Source organism: Salmo salar, chromosome 01, assembly GCF_965601325.2.
Source record: "Salmo salar chromosome 01, fSalSal1, whole genome shotgun sequence".
Classification (NCBI taxonomy): Eukaryota; Metazoa; Chordata; class Actinopteri; order Salmoniformes; family Salmonidae; genus Salmo; species Salmo salar.
In genome coordinates, this window is record NC_138291.1 from 80,691,736 (window position 1) to 80,711,348 (window position 19,613).

At 41.5% G+C, this 19,613-nt stretch overlaps 1 protein-coding gene across 2 annotated transcripts in view; it reads right to left on the reverse strand.

Moving 5' to 3' along the window:
- Positions 1-495: 495 nt before the first annotated feature.
- LOC106612554 (1-acyl-sn-glycerol-3-phosphate acyltransferase epsilon) overlaps positions 496-19,613 on the reverse strand; it is a 51,514-nt gene continuing 32,396 nt past the window's right edge. For both annotated transcript variants that reach the window (XM_014213810.3, XM_014213805.3), the window contains 3 exons: positions 15,678-15,839; positions 4,155-4,278; positions 496-3,675 (listed from right to left, as the gene is read on the reverse strand). In XM_014213810.3, coding sequence (XP_014069285.1) covers positions 3,450-3,675; positions 4,155-4,278; positions 15,678-15,839 — 512 coding nt within the window. In that variant the 3' untranslated portion in view covers positions 496-3,449. The remainder of the gene's footprint in view (positions 3,676-4,154; positions 4,279-15,677; positions 15,840-19,613) is intronic.

Genomic DNA, 19,613 nt, shown 5'->3' on the forward strand with positions numbered 1-19,613 from the left:
TTATAGTGCAGTTAATGTATTGTTTAGTGGCATTGCTGGCATGCATCCCACTTATTTTTTTTGCCACACCAAGATTTTCATGCTAAAATCGCCACTACCTATTTGATACATTTGGGTTATCTTGCTCATATCAAGCAACACATACCAGTTTGTGGAAAGGTAAAAATAACAAGTGATCGTTTTTTGAATGATCGGACAGCGAAACCAAAATAAATTGGTAGCTAGCTGGTGAGACTTATTTATTTCCCAATTAATTTGGTGATGAAGCTGAAGCTGGTTTCCCAAGTCGTTCAGACGGTGCTAACTGCTCATGCCGGCGGCACGAGCTAGCTAAATAGATGGCTCTGTAGAGCATCTGTGCAGTCACACACTCAAGAAGGCTCAACCAATCACCCAACAGGTACTATATTTACAGATGAATATTCAGGATATTGACTGCACCCTTCTCGTTCAACCAGTTTTCAACCCACTAAAAAGTAAGAAATTCAATCCAAATGATTTTGAATGTCATTCCTTTATTATTAAAGTCTCAAAAACACAAATGAACACAAGCATGCTTGAATCATCACTTTCAGATCAGGTTCAGTTATGTGCTATAGGGTAAAGGTGAGTACATAAGATCGAAGTACATAGGTATGTTTCTTTGGCTGACTGCATTAATAAGTATTAAAGGACAGGCATAAGAGCAGCACAATCTTCTGAACATTCTAAGCAGTGCATTAGATTGTTTTAGAGGGACATTTTGAAATTAACATAAAAAATAGAAATCTATTCAATCAACATGCAAAGACTCTAAACTTCAGAGCCTTCAATTTTTCATTCCATATTTGTTTTTAGGAATGTTTGATCTGTAGCGAAGGCAGCGGTAGAAGTCCCAGTACTACAACATTTCAGCAAAACACAGTCTGTCCATGTACATATCAGAAATTAAACAAATTTGACAATTTGAAAGAAAATACCTGAATTTCAAAGTAGACTTGAAACAAACTTCAAAGTGAACAATAATATACCATTGAAACCGAGCGGAATAGTAACATTTGTGATTCTAAACTTTTTATACAACGCCATTTGGTAGACATTTCCAACAGCATTGCATGTGGGTGCGTTTGGTAGCCAGGATTTATTTTCTGACCAGTGATATACAAAAGCATGATACATTATCATGCTGTCATGTAATAACAGAATAAAATAGAGACTTGAAGCTTTGCGCCAGTGTATGAAAAAGACATGGACATTGAAAAACAAATAAAGTCCTCTTAGCTTGATGAAACACCAAGAGGTACTTTATTTACAACAAAAAAATTCAAATATTAAAACATTACTTTGGAAATTCCACAAGTTTCTCAAAATCAAGTGCATTAAAACAAAAATATTCCAGCATATACTACTGCCCACCAAAAGCTCATGAACTGTGGAGCAGCAGTCTAAGGCACTGCATCTCAGTGCTAGAGGCGTCACTACAGACCCTGGTTCGAATCCAGGCTGTATCACAACCGGTCGTGATTGGGAGTCCCATAGAGCAGCGCACAATTGGCCCAGTGTCACCCAGGTTAGGGTTTGGCCGGGGTAGGCCATCAATGTAAATAAGAATTAGTTCTTATTAACTGACATGCCTAGTTAAATAAAAGTTAAATAAAATAAAAAAATAAAAAACTGAAGACAGACCAATAAACTGTTGTGTGCAGAACAGTTCAAGTGCTGCCCAGTAGAGGGAGTCCCAGTGCAGTCATTACATGCAGTCCTCAGTAGAAGCGAAGCCAAGGACTGACTAACTCCTATATAAGGCATACATTTCTGTGTACAATTGGCACAATAGTTTCTACAAGAATTGTGTTATTATTTACAATCAGCTTGTTTGCTTTTTTAATCAAATTGACGGAATTAAACAAATTGAATGAAATAACGTTTTAACTGTTTTGTCGTTACACATTGTTATTAAAGGAAGGATAGGATAAGTAAGCGAGGCCTTGGCGTGGCAGTTTCTATTACCACTGCCTAATTAAATCCTTATCGGAAGAGCCCTTTAATAAATAAATAAACTAAGAATAGCGTCATGTAAAGTGACAATGGAAAAAGTCATGTTTATATTATGAAAAACAATGGACATACAGTATTATTTTGTTATAGTGATGCCTATTATACAGTTGGCTTTGTATACAAAGAAATATTAATTATATATAGGGATACTCTACAGTTGGCCTTCTCAATACATAGCTATCTATACCCCTTGTGTAATCTATAACATGGTATAAAGGCAGTGTACACAAAAATTCCTCTGAATAACAAGCTGTCCCAACATAATTTGTTTAAGAAAATCTAATGAAAATGTAGTACACTTGCAATCTTTAGGTCAACTACAAAAGACAATACAATATTGGTTCTTCAGGTAGAGCAGACAGGACATTGACCTGATAACAGATGTGTTGCTCCACCTAAAATACCTATTCGATACCCCTGCACTTGTATCAAGTTTGGCAACAATTTGTGGAACTTTTGCAACAACTCAAACAAGCAAAACAAATACAGCAGACACCTTGGAACTTCGTATTAAAAAAAGAGAACATTAAACATGTATGGCTAAGTAACCATCACTAAAGACCTAAACCCTACATCATCAACATATTAATCAATTGGATAAACACTAATCACTCTTCTGTAATGAGTACTTTGTAATGAGTACTGAATATTAAATCTGTTCTCTAATGCTGGGTTCACATGCTTCTCAGAATAGTAAACTCTAAGCTATCTTACTGGGAAGCTCAGACTCAGAGTACGATACATGTTATTGTTACATGTGAAACTCCCCACTCCTATTTACTACTTGGAAACTCAAAGAACGTTTTTGGATGTTGTCAACTCAGTTCTGAACATTCTGGGAGCTTTTGGGGAGTTTCTCTGTCCTGAGATGTCAATAATTCCAAGAGCGCATGAGTGCAGCATAACATCTCAAACAGAGAGCTGAACTCTAACTCTAGTCAACTAATGGAAGATTACATCATGTTGAAAAGGGATGCTGGACACTGGACATGCAAAAGTACAGAATTGGCTACATTTATTATGTAACAGGCCTAAAGGTTTTATGGAAGAAATCGATCGAGTCATACTTTATGGCTGAAATAAAGGGGGAAATTCAAGAAAGAAATATGCCTCCATTTCAACATCCCCATTTATATTTTTCTCACCTTATCTGGCTGCAAGTTCTGATGCACGCAACAATAGAGCAAGGAACAAGCAGCACAACAAACAAAACTGCTTCTCTCTCACAATCTCTCTTACAGCTGTTTAGTTAGGAAATGAGCCACATTATTTGGACAGAATTGTAGAAGCCCATAAACCTTAACAGCAACAAGTGCTTTGTTTGAAAAAACACTCCCCTGCTTGATGGGTGAGTGAAAGGGCAAGGTCTTTCCATACCCATAGCAGATGGCATGATGACCACCACAAGCTTCCTATGGACTAACATTCACCCAGAGCCATCCCAACAGAGTCCCATACACCCAGGTTCGGACATAGAGTTTCCTGCCAGACTCCGTCAACAGCATTGGCAGTGTTAGCCCCCCCAAAAATAGCAGTGATGGCAACGTCTTCATAATACTCAGATGGGACCTTTGACCTTCTCCAGGGAATTTGCCTTTTTTGTCTGGATCCTCAGACTCATAGAAAGTAGTCAACATCCTGTGGAGAAAGAGAAGGTTCACTTTAGAGTTAACACATATCCCCAGTTTGTGTATAAAATTAGCCAATCATACCAATTTATAACTGTAAATGGTCAGTTCTAGGTTTGCACATTTTTGCTAATTCTGAGATTTTCCAGAAATTATGGTTGAAAGATTCCCGGCATCAAATGAGAATAACCAAGAAGTCCGGAATCCTCCAATCAGGTTTTCCCGTAAAACCTGGATATTCTGTGCACACTTTTATTGTGTAGTCAGGGCACTCATATGATTGAATGAGCAATCAAAACAGACCAGCTCTAACATCCTTAAAACTAACATTGCAGTCCACCATTTGAAGTGGACATTTCGGCATTTCTGATTCATTTTCCTAACATGAACTGAACCTTGGCCTACATGTGGAAATTGTGTGTAGCAGGTTGGTCAGTGTCGTAATGTCAGACAGGGTTAGAGAGAGGGGGTAAGTAAGAGGATACTCACTGATCCTTGATCTCAAATCGCTTGTGCAGCCACCCACGGAAAAACACAGACTCCGGAGGAATTTCCTTCATGTCCACACGTTCAAAGTGGATGTGAACTCTTGGAGATTCCTTACACAGGAATTCTATCAAACAGAGAAAACATGAATGAGACACAGAACAACATGAGGAAGAGCATAGGAGCCAAAGGCCATGTAGTCAGCGATCAAATCAAAAGTGTGTTCAACTGGTTGTTAATGAGGCACCATGTAGGTTCAGAAGATTATGGATGTGACCCTAAATTCTTCCGTCCTCTAACTCCAAATTAGGAAATTAAGCAACTACAATTTACACTCAGGTGGTTTTCCCCATAATTTCCAAAACACTATAATCTGAGCATAATTTGACTGCCCATTTTAAGAAACTATAGAATCCTCAAGAGCCCTGCCTGCTGTGTTTTTCTTACAGGCCCCTCAGATAAGCCTATTCTTAATCATAGCACTTATTTGGCATTTTCATATGACTCAACCAATCAGCCAGATCCACGAGGGCAAAGCAATCATTAAAATCATTATTGCACACTACCAGCTGGATTGTATCATGAAAACCTCCTGAGATATAAGAAACCCCAAAGAACCCAAGTCACATCAGGCCAGAAGAGTCAGCCTTTGCTGTGGCCGCACTCCTAGTCTCCTTCACGCTTTTCAGATTATGAACATACCAGTCCCAAATCTTTCTCCATGTTTCTTTGATATCGGTGCTCAAATTTCATGATATCTCTCTCCAGCTATCGTCTTTTGCTTGCTTGTCCGAATACAACCGCATCGAAGGGTTGTAAAGGTTCTCGTATCGTCTCACCAGCTCACACAGACACTCCTCCAAACTGGTCAGACAATGGCGCTTAGCCATCTTCTGTGTTTATACCAGAAGGGATACCGGAAAAGATGTGACGTTGACACAGGGGCTGGACTTGCTCAATACCGCCGGTCAGTCTTTATAAGGAATGATACTTCGGGTCTCAATTTCCAGGTAGGAAAAAACTGTGTTGAATGACGGAGCTTATTACAAGGAGCTGCCCCTTTTGTGACGAAAAACGGCATTGCAACACTGCGCTATGCGCCGTCGGCCCTGTTTGCATATTGTCTGTAGACTCATTTAGAGTTCAGAAATCGACATTTTCAAAAAGCAGACCTTCCAAAAATCTGCGTTTTAAACAATTTCACCTGCGTTTTATATTGAAAATCAATCGAGCGTCAATCGAGTGATCGGGGACGTGCAACTATAGTTTTCCTTCACAGAAAATACATTAGTGCAACACATTTGGCAGAAAATAGCTTCATTTTCATCAGATTACAAGAGAAGTGCAATGCTATTTGGCTGGCAGCCAGAAAAGAAAATGAAGAAGCAAGGTCTTTTTTTCCCCAAAAACTATGCATAGCCATCACATTTCTAATGTTTATCATAGAAAGAATGTAGCCAATGTTTTGCTAAAAGTTAATCTTGTATTTTACCTGAGAAAAGTAGGCTACATTGAAAAGTACCAGAGAATGTAGCTACACATCAGTCCAGCACTGATGTCTGCTGATCGAATGCCTGTTCATGAATGTCGAGCAGAAATTACAATAAAAAGCATTTTAGATCTTCGTTTACAAAACACAGCAAGATAATTCTTATGCGTTTAGTTTTTTTTCTGAGTGAAAAACAAAGAATTCTGCGTTAACCCTGAAGCTTAACTTGCTAGTTATCTAAGTAAGTGGCTGAATTGAGAGATGGGGCATTATATATCGCTAGCTTTCTGCCATCTGAAATCTGTACAGCTGCCACTGCTATCTTCATTTCCTTGCGTTTTTTCTAATCTCTGTCTGTCTGCTCCTCCCCCCTCTTTTCTGAGCAGAACAGGCAGGCCCGTTGCCCTAGCACCTCCAGACTCCACAGTGTGTACACATGCTGCTCCAGGGCCAGTACAGTTCTTCCTTCAAACAAGCATGCATCAACATTTTGTTAATTTGCACAATGTCTCTTGTTCACATTCACTTGTAAATGTAAAAAAATAAATAAAAAGACATTCGGTAGCTCCTACCTACACTACCTTTCAAAGGTTTGGGGTCACATAGAAATGTCCTTGTTTTTGAAAGAAAAGCAACTCTTTTGTCCTTTAAAATAACATCAAATTGATCAGAAATACAGTGTAGACATTGTTAATGTTGTAAATGACTATTGTTGCTGGAAACAGCAGATTTATTATGGAATATCTACCTATGCGTACAAAGGCCCATCATCAGCAACCATCACTCCTGTGTTCCAATGGCTCGTTGTGTTAGCTAATCCAAGTTTATCATTTTAGAAGGCTAATTGATCATTAGAAAACCCTTTTGCAATTATGTTAACACAGCTGAAAATGGTTGTTCTGATTAAAGAAGCAATAAAACTGGCCTTCTTTAGCCTAGTTGAGTATCTGGAGCATCAGCATTTATGAGTTCGATTACAGGCTCAAAATGTCCAGAAACAAATAACTTTCTTCTGAAACTCTATTATTTTTCTGAGAAATGAAGGCTATTCCATGCGAGAAATTGCCAAGGAACTGAAGATCTCATACAACGCTGTGTATTACTCCCTTCACAGAACAGTGCAAACTGGCCCTAACCAGAACAGAAAGAGGAGTGGGAGGCCCCAGTGCACAACTGAGCAAGAGGACAAATACATTAGTATCTAGTTTGAGAAACAGCTGCCTCACAAGTCCTCAACTGGCAGCTTCATTAAATAGTACCCGCAAAACACCAATCTCAACGTCAACAGTGAATAGGTGACTCCGGGATGCTGGAGTCCTCTGTCCAGTGTCTGTGTTCTTTAGCCCATCTTAGTCTTTTCTTTTTATTGGCCAGTCTGATATGTTTTTTTCTTTGCAACTCTGCCTAGAAGGCCAGCATCTCGGAGTCGCCTCTTCACTGTTGATGTTGAGACTGAGCCAATTCCAGATGGTGAGGGATGGCAACTTCACCTCCGCCACGCTGACCCTCAACACAGGGGTGTGTGCTTAGCCCCCTCCTGTACACCCACGACTACGTGGCCACGCACAACTCCAACACTATCATCAAGTTTGCTGACGACACGATGGTGGTAGGCCTGATCACCAGCGACGATGAGTCAGCCTACAGGGAGGTGGTCAGTGACCTGGCAGTGCTGTGCCAGAGCAACAACCTCTCCCTCAGTCTCCCTCAAAGCTGATTGTGGACTACAGGAAATGGGAGGGCGAGCACGGCCCCATCCACATCACCTGTTCTGCCTGCGGCTATGCAACCCTTAACTGTTCACCGGACGTGCTACCTTGTCCCGGACCTGCTGTTTTAGTCTCTCTCTCTACCTCTCTCCACTTCTGAATGCTTGGCTATGAAAAGCCAACTGACATTTACCCCTGAGGTGCTGACCTGTGGCACTCTCTACAAACACTAATTATTATTTGACCCTGCTGGTCATCTATGAAGGTTTGAACATCTTGTTCCTCTACAAGGTTTCTTCCTAGGTTCTTGCCTTTCTAGGGAGTATTCCCTAGCCACTGTGCTTCTACATCTGCATTGCTTGCTGTTAGGGGTCTTAGACTGTTTCTGTATAAAGCACTCTGTTACATCTTCTGATTTAAAAAGGGCTTCATAAATACATTTGATAACAGGGCTGCAGTGGAGCAGGTCAAAAGCTTCAAGTTAGAGAGAGAATGAGAATGATTTATTTCAGCTTTTATTTCTTTCATCACATTCCCAGTGGGTCAGAAGTTTACATACACTCAATTAGTATTTGGTAGCATTGCCTTTAAATTGTTTAACTTGGGTCAAACGTTTCAGCTAGCCTTCCACAAGCTTTTCACAATAGGTTGGGTGAATTTCTGCCCATTCCTCCTGACAGAGCTGGTGTAACTGAGTCAGGTTTGTAGGCCTCCTTGCTCGCACACGCTAATTCAGTTCTGCCCACAAATTCTCTACGATTGAGGTCAGGGCTTTGTGATGGCCACTCCAATACCTTGACTTTGTTGTCCTTAAGCCATTTTGCCACGACTTTGGAAGTATGCTTGGGGTCATTGTCCATTTGGAAGACCCATTTGTGACCAAGCTTTAACTTCCTGACTGATGTATGGAGATGTTGCTTCTATATATCCACATAATTTCCTCATGATGCCATCTATTTTGTTTAGTGCACCAGTCCCTCCTGCAGCACATCAGAATATTCTAAAGCCATAACATCATTTTCAGGTATTTTCCAAGCTGTTTAAAAGGCACAGTTAACTTAGTGCATGTAAACTTCTGACCCACTGGAACTGTGATAGTGAATTATAAGTGAAATAATGTGTCTGTAAACAATTGTTGGAAAAATTACTTGTCAAGCACAAAGTAGATGTCCTAACCAACTTGCCAAAACCATAGTTTGTTAACAAGAAATTTGTGGAGTGGTTGAAAAATGAGTTCTAATGACTCCAACCTAAGTGTATGTAAATGTCTGACTTCAACTGTATGTGTGTAGATAGATAGATAGCTCACACACATATACAGTACCAGTCAAAAGTTGGCACCTACTCATTCCAGTTTTTTTTCTTTACCATTTTCTACGTTGTAGAATAATAGTAAAGAAATCAAAACTATGAAATAATACACATGGAACCATGTAGTAACCAAAAAAAAGTGTTAAATCAAAACACATTTTATATTTTAGATTCTTCAAAGTAGCCACCCTTTGCACACTCTTAGTAAATAGTCAAAATAAATTAAAACCCTTGAATAAGTAGGTGTCCAAACTCTTGACTGGTACTGTGTAATGTCAATCAGTGTTGCTTCCTAAGTGGACAGTTTGATTTCACAGAAGTGTGATTGACTTGGAGTTACATTGTGTTGTTTAATAAGTGTTCCCTTTATTTTTTTGAGCAGTATATATAAAAATACATAAAATGATGCCAGCTGATTCATGATTGACAGGCTGAGAAATTCTGCCTGCCAGTCTGTCTCATCCTGACACGTTCATTACATTACAGCTGGAGATCGAATTTGAATACTGAAACAATCCTGCAAATGTCAGAGGCAGACAGCAAGGTTTATATAAATCTCCGCTGTTGAAAACTAAATATTAGTCTAAAAGAAATGTGAGAATGTCTAGATGCTTTTTACAGTGGAGATCAAGTTAATAAATTGGGGTTTAGGCTGGGTTTCTGTACAGCACTTTGTGACATCAGCTGATGTAAGAAGGGCTTTATAAATACAATTGCCTGGCTGGACCGATGAGACAGTTGAGTGCAAAGTCAGATGGAGTTAAATAGGCATTTTAACGTCGTAGATTTAGCTGGTGGTAACTTGTGGAATAGACACGGGCTGGAATGCAGTTTTAACCAATCAGCAATCAGGATCAAAACCATCTTTATAAAAAGAGTAAAAACACCAGGAAATCTGCTCCAAGTGATTTTAATTTAAGAAATCTGTTCAAGTACTCCCATACATAATAGAAAGACACATTAACGTATACAAATGTAAGCAAGGTTTGAAATGATTGTCTTAGTCAGATATATGTTTGGGCTTCTTGGTCAATTTTCAGTCTACAAATGATTTGTAATTATATTGGAGAGAGATTGTAAGGATACAGCATACAATCCCAGCGGATGGTGGCTGTATTACATACATTCAGCAGTTCCTGTCAGTCTGTTTTGATGGCGATGTATTGGACGTGTCACTTCTTGGTAGAAGAGGTTACTGACATTTTTCTTGATTATACATTGTTTAAAAGCTAACAGTAGTGGGCAAGTGCTCAACATGCATAATCAGTAACCTATAACGATCATTATCACAAGCGCTGTTTGGCGCAATGGTAACGCATTTGAGTCGCAGACATGACTCATGAAATCTCAATCTAACCAAAAACGGGGCATGCTAAATATACTGCTCAAAAAAATAAAGGGAACACTTAAATAACACATCCTAGATCTGAATGAATGAAATAATCTTATTAAATACTTATTTCTTTACATAGTTGAATGTGCTGACAACTAAATCACACAAAAATAATCAATGGAAATCCAATTTATCAACCCATGGAGGTCTGGATTTGGAGTCACACTCAAAATTAAAGTGGAAAACCACACTACAGGCTGATCCAACTTTGATGTAATGTCCTTAAAACAAGTCAAAATGAGGCTCAGTAGTGTGTGTGGCCTCCACGTGCCTGTATGACCTCCCTACAATGCCTGGGCATGCTCCTGATGAGGTGGCGGATGGTCTCCTGAGGGATCTCCTCCCAGACCTGGACTAAAGCATCCGCCAACTCCTGGACAGTCTGTGGTGCAACGTGGCGTTGGTGGATGGAGCGAGACATGATGTCCCAGATGTGCTCAATTGGATTCAGGTCTGGGGAACGGGCGGGCCAGTCCCTAGTATCAATGCCTTCCTCTTGCAGGAACTGCTGACACACTCCAGCCACATGAGGTCTAGCATTGTCTTGCATTACGAGGAACCCAGGGCCAACCGCACCAGCATATGGTCTCACAAGGGGTCTAAGGATCTCATCTCGGTACCTAATGGCAGTCAGGCTACCTCTGGCGAGCACATGGAGGGCTGTGCAGCCCCCCAAAGAAATGCCACACCACACCATGACTGACCCACCGCCAAACCGGTCATGCTGGAGGATGTTGCAGGCAGCAGAACGTTCTCCACGGCGTCTCCAGACTCTGTCACGTCTGTCACATGTGCTCAGTGTGAACCTGCTTTCATCTGTGAAGAGCACAGGGCGCCAGTGGCGAATTTGCCCATCTTGGTGTTCTCTGGCAAATGCCAAATGTCCTGCACGGTGTTGGGCTGTAAGCACAACCCCCACCTGTGGACGTCGGGCCCTCATACCACCCTCATGGAGTCTGTTTCTGACCGTTTGAGCAGACACATGCACATTTGTGGCCTGCTGGAGGTCATTTTGCAGGGCTCTGGCAGTGCTTCTCCTGCTCCTCCTTGCACAAAGGCGGAGGTAGCGGTCCTGCTGCTGGGTTGTTTCCCTCCTACGGCCTCCTCCACGTCTCCTGATGTACTGGCCTGTCTCCTGGTAGCGCCTCCATGCTCTGGACACTACGCTGACAGACACAGCAAACCTTCTTGCCACTGCTCGCATTGATGTGCCATCCTGGATGAGCTGCACTACCTGAGCCACTTGTGTGGGTTTTAGACTCCGTCTCATGCTACCACTAGAGTGAAAGCACCGCCAGCATTCAAAAGTGACCAAAATATCAGCCAGGAAGCATAAGAACTGAGAAGTGGTCTGTGGTCACCACCTGCCGAACCACTCCTTTATTGGGGGTGTCTTGCTAATTGCCTATAATTTCCACCTGTTGTCTATTCCATTTGCACAACAGCATGTGAAATTTATTGTCAATCAGTGTTGCTTCCTAAGTGGACAGTTTGATTTCACAGAAGTGTGATTGACTTGGAGTTACATTGTGTTGTTTAAGTGTTCCCTTTATTTTTTTGAGCAGTGTATAAATACATTATGATTTAGTATCGGACTCTCTTTTATGATTTTGTTTGCAGTGCATACACTCTGGCAGCTAACCGCCAGTTCACCCTATGAACACAAGGGAGAATTGGACGAGGTGTATGGTGTGCCATCCCTGGGCATGCCGTCTCTTCCATAAAGGGCAAGTGGCATTCACATAGGGTTTGAGTTTGAATAAAACCAGTTAATTTAGTAAATCTAGCCTGCTGTAATGTTTTCAAGACATAGGCCTAATTTGAGTGTGGTTACATTTCTTCAGCCCCATCCCTCAGCTTTTTACCGAAAGAGGAGCAGGGAGAACACTTTATTATTTCAACTGCTGATTGCCGCTTTAAGAAGAAATTGCATATTTAATACCAAAATATGTTAGATACTATAAAAATGTCACATAACTCACACAGTTAGTGAATACACAGCATAGCAAAAAATTTACAAATCCCTTTCTACATCAAAATAATAACCAGTGGTTATAGAAGGTGCAGCACTTCACCCCCTCAGGAGCAAATGTCAGTTGGCTTTTCATCGCTGAGCATTCATACGTCCAGACAGCAGGTCCGGGGGGGTAGGAGGGTGAAAGTGTCGAAACTGCAGGTCCGGGACAAGGTCGCACGTCTTTTGAAACAGGTAACAACAAAAAAATCTGTATAAAAACAATTCCACTCAAATTGCCTCTATGGATGGGTGTATCTTTGAATTTGCTGTTGAATGGCCTGCTCCTTCTCCATTTTCAGGAACATCAGCCCGCTTCCCCAAAGTGACCACCGCTCTTTCCCTTTGGGCACTCAGGGAGTCTTCTGGGATGGTCCTAGAGACATAAAAGTTACACAAATAATTTTAGCAAATTTCTCTCTCCATGTCTACATCTGACATAGTCGTGGCCAAAAGTTTTAAGAATGAAAAATAATATTTGTGACAAAGTCTGCTGCCTCAGTTTGTATGATGGCAATTTGCATATACTCCACAATGTTATGAGTGATCAGATGAATTGCAATTACTTGCAAAGACCCTCTTTGCCATGCAAATGAACTGAATCCCCAAAAAAAGGACCTGCCACAAAAGGACCAGCTGACATGTCAGTGATTCTCTCGTTAACATAGGTGTGAGTGTTGACGAGGACAAGGCTGGAGATCACCGTCATGCTGATTGAGTTCGAATAACAGACTGGAAGCTTTAAAAGGAGGGTTGTGCTTGGAATCATTGTTCTTCCTTTGTCAATCATGGTTACCTGCAAGGAAACACGTGCCGTCATTGCTTTGCACAAAAAGGGCTTCACAGGCAAGGATATTGGTGCCAGTAAGATTGCACCTAAATCAACCATTTATCGGATCATCAAGAACTTCAAGGAGAGCGGTTCAATTGTTGTGAAGAAGACTTCAGGGCGCCCAAGAAAGTCCAGCAAGCGTCAGGACCGTCTCCTAAAGTTGATTCAGCTGCGGGATCGGGGCACCACCAGTACAGAGCTTGCTCAGGAATGGCAGCAGGCAGGTGTGAGTCCATCTGCACGGCCAGTGAGGTGAAGACTTTTGGAGGATGGCCTGGTGTCAAGAAGGGCAGCAAAGAAGCTACTTCTCTCCAAGAAAAACATCAGGGACAGACTGATATTCTGCAAAAGGTACAGGGATTGGACTGCTGAGGACTGGGGTAAAGTCACTTTCTCTGATGAATCCCCTTTGATTGTTTGGGGCATCTGGAAAAAAGCTTGTCCGGAGAAGACAAGGTGAGCGCTACCATCAATCCTGTGTCATGCCAACAGTAAAGCATCCTGAGACCATTCATGTGTGGGGTTGCTTCTCAGCCAAGGGAGTGGGCTCACTCACAATTTTGCCTAAGAACACAGCCATGAAAAAAGAACGGTACCAACACATCCTCCGAGAGCAACTTCTCCCAACCATTCAGGAACAGTTTGGTGACGAACAATGCCTTTTCCAGCACCTTGCCATAAGGCAAAAGTGATAACTAAGTGGCTCGGGGAACAAAATATCGATATTTTGGGTCCATGGCCAGGAAACTCCCCAGACTTTAATCCCATTGAGAACTTGTGGTCAATCCTCAAGGGGCGGGTGGACAAACAAAAACCCACAAATTCTGACAAACTCCAAGCATTGATTATGTAATAATGGGCTGCCATCAGTCAGGATGTGGCCCAGAAGTTAATTGACAGCATGCCAGGGCGGATTGCAGAGGTCTTGAAAAGAAGGGTCAACACCGCAAATATTGTCCTTTGCATCAACTTCATGTAATTGTCAATAAGGTGCCATCTTACTGGCAGCAATATCCTTGTCTGTGAAGCCCTTTCTGTGCAAAAGCAATGATGACAGCATGTGTTTCCTTGCAGGTAACCATGCTTGACAGAGGAAGAACAATGATTCCAAGCACCACCCTCCTTTTGAAGCTTCCAGTCTGTTATTTGAACTCAAATCAGTATGACAGAGTGATATCCAACTTGTCCTCGTCAACACTCACACCTGTGTTAACGAGAGAATCCCTGGTTTGATGTCAGCTGGTCCTTTTGTGGCAGGGCTGAAATGCAGTGGAATTTTTTGGGGGGGGATTCAGTTAATTTGCAAGGCAAAGAGGGACTTTGCAATTAATTGCAATTCATCTGATCGCTCTTCATAACATTCTGGAGTATATGCAAATTGTCATCATACAAACTGAGGCAGCAGACTAATTAATGTGTCACTCAAAACCTTTGGCCACGACTGTACTTTGGGGACGATGTCACTGTGGAGACGATGTCGTCGATGCACTTATTGATGAAGCCGATGACTGATGTGGTATACTCCTCAATGCCATTGGATGAATCCCGGAACATATTCTAGTCTGTGCTAGCAAAACAGTCCTGTAGCGTAGCATCCGCGTCATCTGGCCACTTCCGTATTGACGAGTCTCTGGTACTTCCTGCTTTGGTTCTTGCTTGTAAGCAGGAATCTAGAGGATATAATTATGGTCAGATTGGCCAAATGGAGGGCGGGGGAAGAGTTTATTATGCATCTCTGTGTGTGGAGCAAAAGTGGTCCAGAGTTTTTTTCCCCTCTGGTTGCACATGTGACATGCTGGTAAAAGTGGAATAAAACTGATTTAAGTTTGCCTGCATTAAAGTCCCCGGTCACTAGAAGCACAGCTTCTGGGTGAGCATTTTCTTGTTTGCTTATGGGCTTATAGAGTTGGTTGAGTGCGGTCTTAGTGCCAGCATCGGTCTGTGGCGGTAAATAGACGTCTACGAGTAATACTATGTACTTCCCCGCACAAAAAAAACACACTGGGCGATCCTCGTTATGTCTCAAAGTTTGTATGAAAATGAGAGCGTAACTCATCGCTGTATTTGCGTTCCATGGCGATCGAGCTCAGTCAGAACTTGTGGCTAGCTTGAGTCCATTTGATGAGTGGTGAGTGCTGGCGAGAGGGAATGACAAGTCAGTGGCTGACAGCGCATCATCTGCTGTTGAAAGACAGTGCTGGAGCGTGTGGGTAGCAGAGTGATCTTCAAGAAAACTGCCGGGGGGAAAAAAACAAAATCTGATAAAACGCTTAGCGGGCATCTCCCTCTCGCACAGCTGCCAAACTGAGCAGAGAGCGCACTTAACAGTGAGAGCAGTTGCACTTGGCCAAAACAACAAAATATTAATCGACTCGGACACATCGCAACCCACCATTAATAGGTCCGCGACCCACTTTGGGTCGAGACTCATACTTTAAGGCTGCCACAGACAATTTGATGATTCCTGCCAGTGACTCACTGGCGTCAGTCAATACTATTGCAATTTAAAATGGCGCTGACCATAGCTCAAATAAAGGGAAAGGGGGATACCTAGTCAGTTGTACAACTGAATGCATTTTGAAATGTGTCTTCCGCACTTAACCCAATCCCTCTGAATCAGCCTTGTCGATGATCAAAATACTAAATAGAGCGTTTGTTAAATGCACATGTTTAGTATTAGTGGATTGAATACGTCGCTTTGCTTAGTTTTACTTCCTAAAGTGTTCCCATTCCCCTTTAATACCTGAAAGAATTGAATTGTCTCGAACAACTTCATACCTGGCATGGTTGGGGCAGGTTGTCTATCACTGCTTTTGCCCAGTGTTGCCTCATACACAACGGTGATATCATAAACAGCATCCAGGTGATCCCGCATGGTCTCTATGGCAACATGAGAGGCTTTCATTCTTGGGGTCAGAACATGGTCTAAGGCAGCCAGCCCTGAGGGAAATAAAACAGGAGAGCATTGGTTAACTCTGATGTGCCAGGCAACATGCAGTGGTAGCCCTTTACACTCGTACCTGTATACATGTTGAAAATGGCAGATTTGGGCACTAATATGTGTCTCAGCTTTACAGTAACATGCTATACATGACGTCAGAGCTCGGGCTCTGAGCTTCACAGTGCTGTATGGGTTTTGATTGACAGCTGTTCTGAACTTGAGCATGACAAGTAGTCCCCCTCCTCCCTCCCAGTAATTCGGAAACTTTGGCAAATATTTTGTCTGAGTGAGGGAAATGCTGTAAATTAAGAGGACTCAAAGTATTTTGAAAGATGAGACATTGAGGATTATAATAAATACTGCTTTGATGTCATACAAGCCAAACACCAGTGAGTCCAAATGTGCACTGCACATTTCCAAATCATTAAACTCATGTCATACAGTTGAAGTCAGAAGTTTTAAGAATGTGAAATGTCAGAAAAATAGCAGAGAAAATGATTTATTTCAGCTTATTATTTATTTATTACATTCCCAGTGGGTCAGAAGTTTACATTCACTCAATTAGTATTTGGTAGCATTGCCTTTAACCTCTTGGGGCTAGGTGGGACGCTAGCGTGCCACCCGTGGTGCACTCCATCAACAGCAGGTGCATTTCAAGAGCGGCAAATTTGAATCCAAATAAATGTCAAAATTCAAATTTTTCAAAAATACAACTATGTTACACCATTTGAAAGATAAACATCTCCTTAATCTAACCACGTTTTACGATTTCAAAAAGGTTTTACGGCGAAAGCATAAATTTAGAGTATGTTAGGACAGTACATTTACAAGAGTTGTGTGTAATGTTTTGTCAAGTCAAAGACAGGGTCACCAAAACCATAAAACCAGCTAAAATGATACACTAACCTTTTACAATCTCCATCAGATGACACTCCTAGGACATTATGTTAGACAATGCATGCATTTTTAGTTCTATCAAGTTCATATTTATATACAAAAACAGCGTTTTACTATGGCATTGATGTTGAGGAAATCGTTTCCCTCCAATAACCGGCAGTCAAGTCAGCGTCACAAATTAAATAATTAAAATTAGAAAACATTGGTAAAATATTATATTGTCATTTAAAGAATTATAGATTTACATCTTTTGAACGCAATCAACTTGCCAGATTTAAAAATAACCTTACTGGGAAATCACACTTTGCAATAATCTGAGCACTGTGCCCAGAAAAATACGCGTTGCGATACAGACTAGACGTCATGTTGGGGAGATCTAAAATCGAAAATACTATGTAAATAATCCATTACCTTTGATTCTCTTCATCAGATGTCACTTCCAGGTATCACAGGTCCATAACGAATGTAGTTTTGTTCAAAAAAGCTCATCATTTATGTCCAAAAATCTCCGTCTCGTTAGCACATGATGTAAGCCAGCCGGACTTCTCGTCATGAACGAGGGGAAAAAATATATTTCCGTTCGTTCAAACATGTCAAACGTTGTATAGCATAAATCATTAGGGCCTTTTTTAACCAGAACATGAATAATATTCAAGGTGGACGAATGCATAGCCTTTTATAACGTATTGGAACGAGGGTACCCAACATGAAGTAGCGCGCCAGGTGTCTAATGGGACATCACCGTTCCATGGCTCTTGTTCGGTCAGATCTCCCTCCAGAAGACTCAAAACACTTTGTAAAGGCTGGTGACATCTAGTGGAAGCAATAGGAAGTGCCAAAATATTCCTAAACCCCTGTGTTTTTCAATGGGATAGGTTTAAACTCAATACAACACATCAGGTATCCACTTCCTGTCAGAAAATGTCTCAGGGTTTTGCCTGCCAAATGAGTTCTGTTATACTCACAGACACCATTCAAACAGTTTTGGAAACTTTAGAGTGTTTTCTATCCATATATAATAAGTATATGCATATTCTAGTTACTGGGTAGGATTAGTAACCAGATTAAATCGGGTACATTTTTTTTATCCAGACGTGCAAATGCTGCCCCCTAGACCCAACAGGTTAAATTGTTTAACTTGGGTCAAACGTTTTGGGTAGTCTTCCACAAGCTTCCCACAATAAGTTGGGTGAATTTTGGCCCATTCCTCCTGACAGAGCTGGTGTAACTGAGTCAGGTTTGTAGGCCTCCTTGCTCGCACACGCTAATTCAGTTCTGCCCACAAATTCTCTACGATTGAGGTCAGGCCTTTGTGATGGCCACTCCAATACCTTGACTATGTTGTCCTTAAGCCATTTTGCCGCAACTTTGGAAGTATGCTTGGGGTCATTGTCCATTTGCGACCAAGCTTTAACTTCCTGACTGATGTCTTGAGATGTTTGAGATGTTGCTTCAATATATCCACATAATTTTCCTCCTCGTGATGCCATCCATTTTGTGAAGTGCACCAGTCCCTCCTGCAAAGCATCCCCACAACATGCTGCTGCCACCCCCGTGCTTCACGGTTGGGATGGTGTTCTTCGGCTTGCAAGCCTCCCCCTTTTCCCTCCAAACATAACGATGGTCATTATGGGGCCAAACAGTTCTATTTTTGTTTCATCAGACCAGAGGACATTTCTCCAAAAAGTACGATCTTTGTCTCCATGTGCAATTGCAAACCGTAGTCTGGCTTTTTTTAATGGCGGTTTTGGAGCAGTGGCTTCTTCCTTGCTGAGCAGCCTTTCAGGTTATGTCGATTTAGGACTCGTTTTACTGTGGATATAGATACTTTTGTACCCGTTTTCCCCAGCATCTTCACTTTTCGCATCAAAGTACGTTCATCTCTAGGAGACAGAACATGTCTCCTTCCTGAGCGGTATGACGGCTGCATGGTGTTTATACTTGCGTGCTATTGTTTGTACAGATGAACCTGGTACCTTCAGGCGTTTGGAAATTGCTCCCAAGGATGAACCAGACTTGTGGAGGTCTACAATTGTTTTTCTGAGGTCTTGGCTGATTTCTTTTGATATTCCCATGATGTCAAGTAAAGAGGCACTGAGTTTGAAGGTAGGCCTTGAAATACATCCACAGATACACCTCCAATTGACTCAAATAATGTCAATTAGCCTATTAGAAGCTTCTAAAGCCATAACATTTTCTGGAATTTTCCAAGCTGTTGAAAAGGTACAGTCAACTTAATGTAAACTTCTGACCCAATGGAATTGTGATACAGTGAATCATAAGTGAAATATTACTTGTGTCATGCACAAAGTAGATGTCCAAACCAACTTGCCAAAAGTATAGTTTGTTAACAAGAAATTTGCAGTGGTTGAAAAACAAGTTAATGACTCCAACCTAAGTGTATGTAAAGTTCTGACTTCAACTGTATATAGTGTCAACATTCAACATACAGTTACAAGATATCATGCCATACCCTGGGTTGTTCTGAACATAATTAGCCTGTTTATTGTGAAGAAAATTTACTGCGGCACACACACTTGCATGCACTTGACTCCATTCTTCTCACACAAAAATTACAGAATCGGTTTCTCTGAATTGCCTACGATCGTATTTCATAACTTAGCTTAAATCATGCCCAAGTGACCCAGATTGCGATTTTATAATGGCCGTTTTTTTAGATTGTGTAAAATAAACAGGATTTGTGTGATGGGGGGGTGCAGGGTTGTGTTCCAAACAAAACTACAAGTGTGCTTGTTCTAGTTCCTCAATGGCACTGCTGGGAGACCTAAAAAAGTACCTTATAGTTGAAGACTTATTTGAGTCAAAAGTGCATTGAAATTGCTTAGGAACTGTGCACACTTTGGAGAGGTGCATGG